General features: G+C 39.1%; 2 protein-coding genes across 2 annotated transcripts in view; one reads left to right on the top strand and one right to left on the bottom strand.

Moving 5' to 3' along the window:
• Nucleotides 1-12029, top strand: part of LOC146477179 (astacin-like) — a 211470-nt gene that overhangs the window by 81702 nt on the left and 117739 nt on the right. The window lies entirely within an intron of this gene.
• On the bottom strand, nucleotides 2546-8148 carry LOC146477187 (uncharacterized). Its single transcript, XM_085113533.1, has 2 exons — nucleotides 7902-8148; nucleotides 2546-3249 (listed from the first exon to the last, which is right to left on the bottom strand). The coding sequence occupies exons 1-2, from the start codon at nucleotides 8146-8148 to the stop codon at nucleotides 2546-2548; spliced, it is 951 nt and encodes a 316-aa protein (XP_084969659.1).

Consider the following 12029-nt stretch of genomic DNA (forward strand, 5'->3'; position numbering starts at 1 on the left):
GTCCCCCATACAGTTCTGAAACAAAGGTAACAGCCCCATGTGGAGCGATGCCTATTAGACCTTTTGCAGTATTATAACTGTTGTAAGAAGAATATGTTCCTTACTGAGCCTTGAAACATGAAGGTTTTTCGATAAAAATCTCAGTACAATCAATGATTACCTTATAATGCAATTATTCTTTAATGCAGAGGTATTTTTTACGGAAACATTCTGGCATTGTCTTTTGGATGGTATTCTTTGAAGCCCATGTTGGTAGCTGTTCTTATCTGGAGTAAATCAAGTCCAACCAGGTGACAAGTATTCTGGATACCTCTGCCACGCTAATCTTGTAATTATCAGCGAGAACTGTTCATGTTGTCCTTCAGCAGCATGGTTAAAAATATATAAAACTGTTCAATTGAGGCCTTAAACTGCTGTTTAAAAGTAAAAACTAAAATCCAAGCTTTCGCCGATCAACGGCATCATCAGGCATCCTGATCATGCCGTTGGTCGGCGAAAGCATGGATTTTGGTTTTTACTTTTAAACAGCAGTTTAAGGCCTCAATTGAACAGTTTTATATATTTTTATCAGCCAGAACGTTGTCGGAAATATTCACCCTAAGGCGAGCCAGGTTAAAAACAGTTCATCTTTTGGTTCTAATAAGCGTCTCTAGCCTTTTTTCTCCAATTAAGAAAGTTGTATGCTTGAGTTGTTTGAGCCCCAATACCTTAAGCGCGAACAAATGTCTCCAGCATTCAGAAATGCAAAAAGAACGAGGAAGTGCCAAGAACTCATTCCTGTATAATAATTCATATCATCATCCGAACCAATAAATCAATGGAATCCAAATTTCAAGCTTTCTATTTGATTCTGCAAACCTTCATTTCTGATAGATAAAACTTTTATTTCATTTTGTAACTTTTTAAGTTTCTCCTCCAAACGTATGGGTTCAGCAGCAAGTGGAGCATCAGGGTCAGTTAAATAAACTCCTTCCCACCTTCATTTACGGCCTCGCTGGATCTGTTAAAGGGGATGGTATTATCTGTCCTCGCTGATGTGCAGACACGGAAGAGCGTTCTTCGAGGTTCCGTATTCTATTCACCTTTTGGTGTGTTTTTGAGAGTGGAAATACTGTTGGAACGTTGTTCAAGTAAGTCTTCTTACCACCTTCGAAGTGTTGACTACAAACTCGATGACCGTTTGTCGGTTTAAAGTATTTTCTTGAAATTTTTTGAAGCCATATTTTTTTAAGTTTCTTGTCGTTGGGAAATTTACAAAAAGAAACAACCCTGTTGCGTTTATCGTTGTTAAAAGAGCCTGGGACGCTGCAAGTGAATCCTCCTGTCCTAGCTTCAGACGCCATCTTGGATCAATGACTACAACTACCAGAACTCTTTGCGCGCGTGACGTCATCGTGCAAGTGAGCTATTGCCGTGTCATGTTTTATTACGTGAAACTAATTTTATACCATGGGAGGGGTATGAAAAATAGGGTTTATTGCTAATGGGCTTTTGCGGATCACACGTAAGGATTGCGTTTATTGCACGCACATGTACACAATTTGTTCTTACAAGACGATTTTAAAAAAAATCTGCTTCTTGTTATTTTTAAAGAATAATCTAACATACTGTAGCAACTCTATACAGGCAAGGCCCATGGTCACTAAGGAAAACCTTAACGGGGTTTTACTGAACTCACAGGAACAATGAGCTATCTGAAACGTCTCAAAATTAACATGGGAAAACTTTATGCACCGTTATGGCAGGGGAATTTTTGCAGTAAGCCACAATCCTGTCAATATACGGGGCCTTTCTTCGCTTTGTTATGTCAGCTAAAGGAATTTCAAAGTGCCTGCAAATGTCTTGGAGAACAGGTATATCGAAATTTGAAATCTTCACGTTCTTGATGAATTCACACAAGTTATATAAAGAGTCATAGTATATGGGATGGGAGATTGTTTATTGGCAAAGAATATCGCTTCGTAAACCACTAAAAGCATCCTCATTCTCTGATGCTTCTCTCTGATTTATGTCCATGTCACTATCCTCCTCCTCGCGCTCGTGGTCATTTAGAGCGCGTTTGGAAGCTACCCTTGAGAAGTAGCTTGCAACCTGTTGGATTGTCAGGAACTCGGAACTAGTAAACAACCGCTCTCCGTCAACATTCCTTGCGGCCATCATGGCCTTAGCTGCTAACGCAGCATCAGCTTTCTGGCCGGTAGCCTCTCCGATAGAGAACTTAGTGAATAAGCAGTTTTTCTGTTTATCTTTAAATCGTTTTGTTCTCCGACCTTGACTTGATTTTAGGGCCCAGCTCATCAGTAAGCTTGTTTGTACTGCTGGTGCTAATTCTGGGAAACCTCCTGATTGTCCCTGTAACATGTCTGAATATCCATGAGCTGCCTTGTCTAATAGGGTCTCGTTTTCAAGCGCACGCGCTTCTACCGCGGTCCAGGTGGTGTTGAAGGGCTGAGAAACGCTGATATGTCTTTATAAATCCTTCTTTATGGCATGAGTACAGAGAGTTCGATTCATCTGCTGTCTCCTGACATTGCTGTAGTGAACTCTATTTGGGATGACGGGTGTTTGCCGTCGTTAGTATGAAGTGTGTGTCAGACAGCTGATCAGATTCAGCGATGTCTTCTCTAAGATCAGGGATGGTCATTTCATTGCCCATGCCCGTTTTGGATAACGGAACTATTTTTCCAGGCCCGATCCCATACGCCCTCCACACCAGTAAGTGGTCTTCTGTATACTCGATGTTGGAAATAGCACTAATACCTTCCAGTTTGGCACTTACTGGTCGAGGGAATGTTGGAGGGATTGCTAATGTTGCATTGACACCAGGTATTCCACCAGAAGACAACATTACAGCTACCATTTCCCGCCCAGTCTCGATGGTATTGCCCGCATTCAGGTGGATTTTCATTTGCGATTTGATAGAGCCCGCCTTTCGATCGCAAGCCTCTTTACCACCTTGTGGATCTGAGAAATCCAATCGTCCAACAAACACACCAGTATCTTTGCCAGTTAGGCTTGCCCCTGCAATAGACGCCCCACAGTGATAACATTCAGCGTTATCTTGACGGTAGTGGACAGATTCGAGATTTGAGAGCTCTTTCTTCAGTTTTGATAACACATCCTTCACGATAGAGAGAACGGTGCAACTGTCCTGATTGCAGCTCTGAAATACGTGAACGAATGTCATTGTTTGGAATTCTTGGTCGAGTGCAGCCCTATGGATATCCACTGTAATGTGCCACGAGATTCCTCGTAGTTTATTTATTTATCGAGGACGGCAGTAACCGCCTGTCGCGCCTTGCGCACGTGGCGATGTTTGGTTTGTCCACTCGTATCCTCCCATTCACCCGTCATAACACTAGGAATGCATTAAGCTTCTCGAGAGGTATTTCTGGAGCGCTTTCTGCTGGAGTTCTGAATGTTGAGTCCGCAGCATAGAACCTTGCTGGGGTGCTCTCAGGGACAGGACTCCTGGAAGTAGTGGTTCTTGTCTCATTCTATGACAAAAATAAAGGTAAGTAGTTACCAACTGCTGCGTTGGAGTGTAAGCTCTCATCTAACATGCAATGTCTTGTTTCTAAAATTGTCAAATTTATACTAGAAATCAATTTTCTGTCCGAGACGAGTTATACCACTCAGTCGGATCGATCGTCTAGATATAAATGCGGTTAATAGATAAGATATATACGGGTTGACTCATAACGGAATTAGAATAACAGTATTCACACAAGAAGAGCTAGACAGGAAACGCAGTCAGACGGATAAATCCTCTGAAACGTTTTCCGTTCCAGTATGAATTCGTGACGTAAAACTCGTCTGACCCTACCAACATACATTAACATAAGGACAAGTTACACTCCCACGTTTTACACAAATGTGCTGGGGAGAGAAGTGTCTGGCTACCTACCCAGCAGAAAGGACAAAAGGCTCCGGGCAAGCCTTTATGCAAGCGCATTCAAACAATGAATATCATCACGATTTATTTCAAATTGCCTATTTTAGGCGCGAGGAAACGAAATTTTGACGTTAATTCCTTTAATTTAGTTGAAAACTCGACCTCTCTTTGATGACTTGAACTAGCAGTTCCTCTTGCAGTCTTCTTTAGCTCTTTTCCAGCTCCAAAGTTTCCAATACGTACGCCCGAGCCTTTTCCTTTTTTCAGTTTCCAGAGCGGAGCGGAGCGATACCAAGCCTGAACCAAATGCCATAAACGGCTTAGAAACGACATTCGCTAAACGTAAACAACAACAGGTCAAGATATGCGACAGTTAAACACATGACTTTGTTCAGTGACTATCGCACAAATCCTCCATATCATAAATGGCATTTAATAAGAAGACAATCCAGCGCTAAAAGAAAATTTACAGGGAGCACCGCTCATTTCATAGAGAAAAGGGTGCTCTCTAAAAGACACATCCATGAGTGGAAAACTTTTATTTTGGCTAGAACACGCACATGAGAGTGACGCAGGCCTGTCAACCCCATTATTGCCTCGTTCTCTCACCGCTGATAAAGTACGTTGCGTAAAAACAATGAAAATTTATTGGAAACCCCGCCAAAAAATTCCCCCCAAAAAATTCCTAACTCGAAAATCCAACTCGAAATTAATCCTAACTCGGTAAATAGCCAGCCTCGGCTACTAACCGCAAAAAGGGCTTCCTCTTAAAGATTTTCCCACGCAAGGATTAAGCAAACAAATTTTAAATCGCGAGCGTGCAGTACATTAAACCGCAAGCGTGCAGGAATTTGCAGACTCTAATTTTAATTTTTGGCCGTGACAGTCAATCTCCAAAGAACTTGAAAAAACGTCAAAATGAAGTAATCAACGAGATGTAGAACTGGTGGCTCAGCCAATCTGGAGAAAATATTTTTGCCGCTCGACCCATCAGGAGTAAGTAATTTTGCCCTCGTAGCAAGGAAAGTTTAGAAAATTTGCCCTCTGTTACAACAAATCAGCATTAAAAAAAAATGGCCCTCTGTATGACATTGTTATTGCTATTGTTGATGGGCAGTTTGCTGCATATGCACTAAAGATATATATATAAAATATAACTGCAGAAAGGATGAGGAACTGGTGAAGTTATTACGTTCATGTGCTAAGCAGATTTCTATAAATGCTATGAAAAAATTAGAGCACCGCTTTTAGGCTTGGCTAAATATATATTTTTTTTACTAGCCTGCAAAAGGGTGATTGTTAGAAGGAAATGTCAAATACTCTACTGTTCGTTTTCTTTCTTGCACCGGGTTCCCTAAATTTAAATTCAAATTTCCTTCCCTTCTTCTTACGCCACTTTGGGAATCGCGGTTTGAAACGATCGCTCAAAATTAATCGTTTGTTTGACATCGCAAGCACGCCTATGTTCTACAATCGCAGGGCCGTAGCCAGTATGAGGCAAACCGAGGCGCTTGCCTCAGTCATTGTTTTTTATTAATTTCGGGGAAAGTAAGATTTTTTTTAAAGGAGAAAGAAAAGCACTAGCAGCAAACAAATTGACAAACAGTTAAATAAATATAAAAAAAAAAAGGTTAACGCAACATGGTATTATGTTTAATGATAACGCGAATCAGGCAGTGGCCTGAATTACAGATGAGAAAAATTAAGCAAAAATTCATGCTAACCAGGCAGCGACTTCCAAAGAAAACTGCCTCTTTTTCATGTGCTTTGACACCATTTCTCGAGTTTTCTGTCTTCTCTGATCTGAGTGAGGAAAATCTATCAAAATACAGCGTTCTATTTCCCTGCTAGCAGAGGTCTCTGCTAGCAGGGAACGTTCTATCTAATCAACAGTTTTTTTCAAAGAAAGCGGTAAGTAGATGCTCTCATAACATGCTTTCAGTTCTTCTTAAAAATCGAAACAAAATTTAAGCTTGTTTTGACATTATTTAGCCAAGCAACTTTGACTTTCAATCCATCTAGTAAAGATAGTGATGTCAGTGAAGAAGCCACCGGAGATGGTGGGAAAGAAGTTGTAGAGGCCGAAAGCGGACAGGCGACAGCGCGACTAAGTACAGAAAGCTGTTCGTGCGAGCGCAGCTTTAGCGCTCTCCGCAAGTTGATGACCTGGAGTTGCATAAAATTTAATGTCGGGCGTAACTGCTAAGGCAAGGCTTTCAGCCCAGTCACATTCAGTATTTTAGCACATCGAAGCACAGGTTGAATGGCCTTGCATTAGCCCAAGTCCACAGCGAAATCCCTGTGGAGGTTCTACAGCGATGGGATGCTAGTGGGAACAGGTGAATCACGCTGGCATTTAACCGTTAAATTCGTTGCCTTTTAGAAACGTGAACGTCCGAGACCAGGTTTTATGAGCCTGCGAGACCCTAATTTTCACAAAACAGCTGGTCAACCGAACCTGGTTTATGTCGTTGTTATCTAAGGACCTCATATAGAAACAAACCAAATGCAGACTGCAGACTTGCAGACTTGCAGACCTGCAGACCTGCAGACTTGCAGACTTGTAGACTTGTAGACTTGCAGACTTGCAGACTTGCAGACTTGCAGACTTGCAGACTTGCAGACTTGCAGACTTGCAGACTCAACATACTGGCCTTTCCAAATTCATTTTAATAGTATTTTGTAACCTCTGCCATTCCATATCATGCGCTGTCCGCTTGGTACGCTTTGATACTTGGCTACTTTCACAGTTGTCGTTCAGGAATTAAATTCGTACGTGCGCCAGTTTTGAGAATACGTTGTCAAACTATATAGCAAACAGCATAATAAGGGCTAAGTACTGAAAAAAATACAATTTTAGTGATTATTTTACATTCTAAAATATCAGGATCGGGTAAACGCTCCGACGAACGAGGCCTGTTGGATTGAATTTATCGGGTATCAAACGCTTGGAAAGAACGAATTAGCTGCACAGCGTTATTCAATAGACATTAATAAGGCTTTTCCGATATTTTGATTGGTTATCGAGATATCCGAGTTCAAAGTTAGAATAGCAATAAAATATGTAGACGTGTTGCTCAAGTGGTCGCCATGCCAAAGTTAGTTTGAATAGGCCTTATCACGGTTTTCGAAGCCATTTTGACGAGTAGACAAACAGGCTTGAAATAACTGTTTTTGTATGAAAATCCAATGTCAAATAATTTTCATAGAACATCGCTTCTGAAAAATACATGGATTGGAAACTTATGGCACTAGGAAAAGGATTTTAAGAAAAAAATTGGAGGCACAAAACACTTGTTACCTACAAGCCTTATGAACAAAACATCTGTCGAATTGTACACTTCACTGCTTGTTTCACTTCTCTAATCTTCCAGCAGTAAAGAGTTGGGTTTAATGATGAGTTTAAATAAATTAAAGTTACTGTAAAATGCAAGGATAGATAAAACAATGAAGATAGTCCATTCGAATTTTTAGAAATGCCAAAGGGCCACTACAATCTGTGGTAAATAACAAACACCTAATGTCAACTGCAGCCACAGTGCACTGGACGCTGTCTTTCTGTATCGCGCTATGTTCAGTGGAATTATTTGGTTCGGTTGTTCTGTAACATTGTTTTGAACTTCAGTTTGATGATGACGCAACCTGAAGAAAATCCTGGTATAAGAGCAACTCGAAACAAACGACGCAATTTAACAGGAAACAGTATGACTATACCGTAATGATAAAGATTCATTCCAAATGACGATTATGGAGCCAACAAAAGAGCTAAACCAGAAAGCAAACACAGTTACATATGTTCTTTTTAAAGTTATAACTTGTCTGTATCTGAGCCCTAACAACAGGGAAAGAAGTCTGTCCACACTTATGGCGGTCAGTGTCAACAAAGACACTAAACACAACATTCGGCCTGTTATAGCAAATGTGGAAGTCGTCGAGCGACAAATATCCCACCGTTTGTACACGACAGAAATCCAGTAGGTAACTTGAAGAGGTTCAACAATAATACCAACACAGAGATCAGTTGCCGCTAGGCTCCGAAGCAAGAGTTTGGATTGCGGATGCAGTGAAATATCTTTGTAAAGAGCAACTGGGATCAAAGTATTTCCCAGGAATGCAGTGATGGACAGAAATATGTTTAACACTGAAAGGAATATCAATTCGCTGTGTATTCCTTCCGTTAATTCTACTGAGCAAGACAGTTCTGAAAGTGGTGTTTGGTTTCCCTTTCCAGTATAGTTTGTCTTTGCGGCCATTTTACTCTAGTGGTAGCGCACCTACCGAACTGAGTTTTATTGCTTCTTTATTAGGATGAGAAATTATCTTTTTTGCAAAACAGGTAAAATTAACTGAATTTTTTTAGTATCCGATTATGAACTTCATACCACGCAGCTGTTTCAATGTAATCAAAAGAAGGTATAGCGCTCTGTTTAATAATTATGAAACTGATGAAGAAAATGGTCACCTGCTTATTTATTTTTAAATGTGAGTTTCTGCCTGTTAATTGAAAGCAGTGGCAACTATTTAGGACTCCAACAATGTCAAGCTTTTGACAACTAACGGAAATGCGTGTTTAAACTCGCTCTTGTTTTCCAGTAAAGATGTCAGTAGCCGGTAATAAATTTGATAACATTTTTTGAGCCACAAGACATTCACAACTTTTTTTGATAATTTTCGTTAGTGAATAGTATATTTCTTGTCCAAGTAACATCCCACAATAACAAATGGACCATAGATCTTTGTTATTAAAGGGTCAGATAAAAAAAAGTCGCTCAATATTCAGTTTATAACAAAGAAAAATGATCCAATTTTCCTTTAAGCCAATAATATTTATTTTCTAGCCCACAGACGCTCGGTAAAACGAAAAATTGTAAATGAAAATTAACAGTTGTATTCATTGTCTTCGTCACGAGAATTGAAATTGAAATTTCTTTGACCTATTAAAAGAAAAAATTTTGTGTAGAAATGGCGTTCTCGCTTCAGTAAAAATTTCTTTGGTTCATTTTCGTTGGTCAAAGCTAGGAAATAATAATCTTTACTCCTTTATAAATTAAAGACGAATAAGTTCAAGTCAAGATAACTCAGTATATTTTGTGAGTTTGTTATGAATTTCATATCATGCAGTTGTTTAAATGTCCTCCCAGTTCTATTAAATAGCGATAAAACGTCAGACTTCAATGGAATGCCGCATTGAAAAACGTCAAAATCGAAAGCAAAACTTCAATGAAAGACAAACCAACTGTCGCCGGTCAATTAAACCCACTTTTATCATTCGTACAAACGTTTCTTCCTAATTAGTCGGAGCATTATTGTCAAAGTTTATTGCTTTCCTTTCATTATCCCTTTTGATGATGCAACGGATGATGGCCACCAGATATTAAGACCACTTTGCGTTGAATTTCAGTCGATCTCTTCTTCATTGAGCCCCTCAGCTTTTACATTTAAATTTTCACTTTTTTTCTCCGATCATCGGCGCTTTCCATTAGCCAAAATTTTTGGTTGCAAATTCTAGAAAATTTCTGTGTCAGATGGGATGGCTATTTTGCCTTCGTTCCAAAACTTGCAATCTCAATGGTTACTCATCACTAAAGTTTACAATACATATAGATATAATGGCACATTTATGGTACAATTAACCAAAACAGTGTTAATGGAAATTTTGTGCAAATGAAAGTTCAGCAGATTAATTTGACCGGATGAAAAGGAAAAACTGGAAAACCTCGGAAGATCAGCCTGAAATAATTTTGAAAACTTTTTTTTCAGTCAGAAGACATCCACAACTTTTTTTGATCAATTTTTTTGTCAGGGAACTAACAATGTTAGTTAGCAGGTGAATAATAGTTCTTGGTTGCTTAAGGTTTTCGGAACACAGCAGCTCAAAGTTTTACTTTTTGACCGAAGGAAATGACCCATATTTTTTTTAATCAACATATATATTTATTTCCCATGCTAATAGACAATTGTAAAAAATAATGCCTTTGTTGTTCATTTTCTTTTTCACGTAAAGATAGTGCATGTTTCAAATTTCCTTTGCGTGCTAAGACGTCATCTAGTATTGCAAATTTAATAATTGCTTTTATTGCTTCTTCTAACTAGGACATAGCACACAGTAGGACGCGCTCCTCATATAAACCTAGCAGATGGCCTACAAGTTCGTCTTCGGTGGAAGAACATATCCGACCACTTAAAACCACTTAAAACCTCCAAAAGAACGTACTCTTCCACCTTTGCGTTGCTTCGCGTATCAAAAGGAATCAGAGTGCGTGTGTCATTTAATTGTTTTGCGCGTTGAGCAAATACATGTAACTTTAGATATAAACCGAAATATCATTGCATTCATCTGTTCAACTCACGAGTTCGCGCACAGAGCGCTTTGATTACTTTTATCTATAACTTGTGTAATTTTGAGGTGCACCCTAACATCACACAGCAGTTCAAGCCCTTTCTTGCAAAACACACCCACTGTTGTCAAAACTACATATGAAATGGACAAACCACCAAGTTCCTTTATCAAAGTTAAGGAGTCAAATAATGTCCTTCCGCCCTTGTAACTTACTGTATGTATACAACTGTAACACACTTTACTAATACTTGATTATCACTAGTTTAGTATATTGCTTGCCTTGCGATCGTAACGATCACGTGATTGAGTACCACCCAACCAAAATAAGTGTTTTTTTTGCGCACCAGCGATAGAGCTTTTTTTGTCTTCTCTAGAAAAACAGCCCAAAAAGCATCGGTGTGTTTGGTTTCTTTAAAGACCCCTGTGGAAGTGTTAAAACAAAAACGTCCATCTAGAAACCCTGTCTGTATACGGAAGACCCCTGTGAGGGCCGGGTATAAGGGGTTTGCCTCCCCCCTCCACCCTAGGATAAAAAATCCTTGTTACGGCCCTGTTAAATGCTAAAGAAGGTTGAATGACATTGAATTCTTTACGCCAGGTCTTTATTTGGCAGCATTCAGTCTTACTACGGAATACAGTCACGTTTATGATCTGACAATAAACCGAATTTTAGGGTGGGATAGAGCTGCCTCAAGCAGTACTCTAAACAACGAAAAACAACGAAAATGGGCTATATTGATTTTATGATGATTAGATCTTTTAAATCTTATGAACAAATCTTACAGCAACGAATTGAGAATTCACCCTTACGACATCAACGGATACAATGGAATTAAAATCACAGCACTCCCTGTGTATATGCCACCACTTGACAGTAGCCTGGGACTTTGAAAAAGCAACTTCTTTTTTGATATGCTAGTGCATGTGATAAAAAAAATGGGCTGTCTAAATATATGCAAAGCGATCAAGATAGACCCCTACTTCTTTTTTTCTTTTTCTATTTCTCTTGTTTTTTCTTAACTTTCTACATCCATTTGTTTCGCTTAGTAATTCACTTGTGTATGAAAATGAATGTTATGTATGTTTAAGAATAATCTGGTGTTGCATTTACGAAATCATTAAAATATCATGGCAACACATTGTTTGTGTGATCGAATTATTCTTGAGAAATACTTATTGATCATTTAATATGTAGTATCCTATAGTTTTTCAATCTCTAAAACTTGGTACGTCGCTTGTACAGGAGTTTTTATTTTTCCAATATTTCGACAACCAGGAAGCACAGATACTAGTCTACAGCTTGAGATCGATATGTTATTTTCGCCTTTGTGTTTTATTCTTGGCTAAATCTTTATTATTTTCTTTCTTTTTACGCATTATCAAACATTACCAAATACGTATACGAAAAAAAAAAACGAATGAAAACGTAACTTAAACCAAGGATAAAATTGAACAAAAAAAAAACATATAAATTGGAGTGATAAGACTAACCATAAGCTGTTCTGGACCAAAATAATGCGCGTTGAGAGGGATTACTATAAATGGTCTGAAGGGTGTTTGATCAGGTGTGCTATTTCACGTATGACTTTGGGATGTCCGTCACGACTCCACAGAAGCCTGCGTAGAAAGCGTTTCAGTATTGGTGTTGTGCGTTTTTCATTGTTTGAACGCGCGGAGAATTTGGGACGGGAGAGCGAAAAACCGAAAAAGGCACATAACCTCACTCAGTGCAATCCTTGCTACTGAGGCTTATTCCAGAGCCTTTTTTTGGAATTACTTTAACAAATTCTCTCT

This window comes from Pavona decussata, unplaced genomic scaffold, assembly GCF_977016875.1.
Source record: "Pavona decussata unplaced genomic scaffold, jaPavDecu1.1 SCAFFOLD_71, whole genome shotgun sequence".
Lineage (NCBI taxonomy): Eukaryota > Metazoa > Cnidaria > Anthozoa > Scleractinia > Agariciidae > Pavona > Pavona decussata.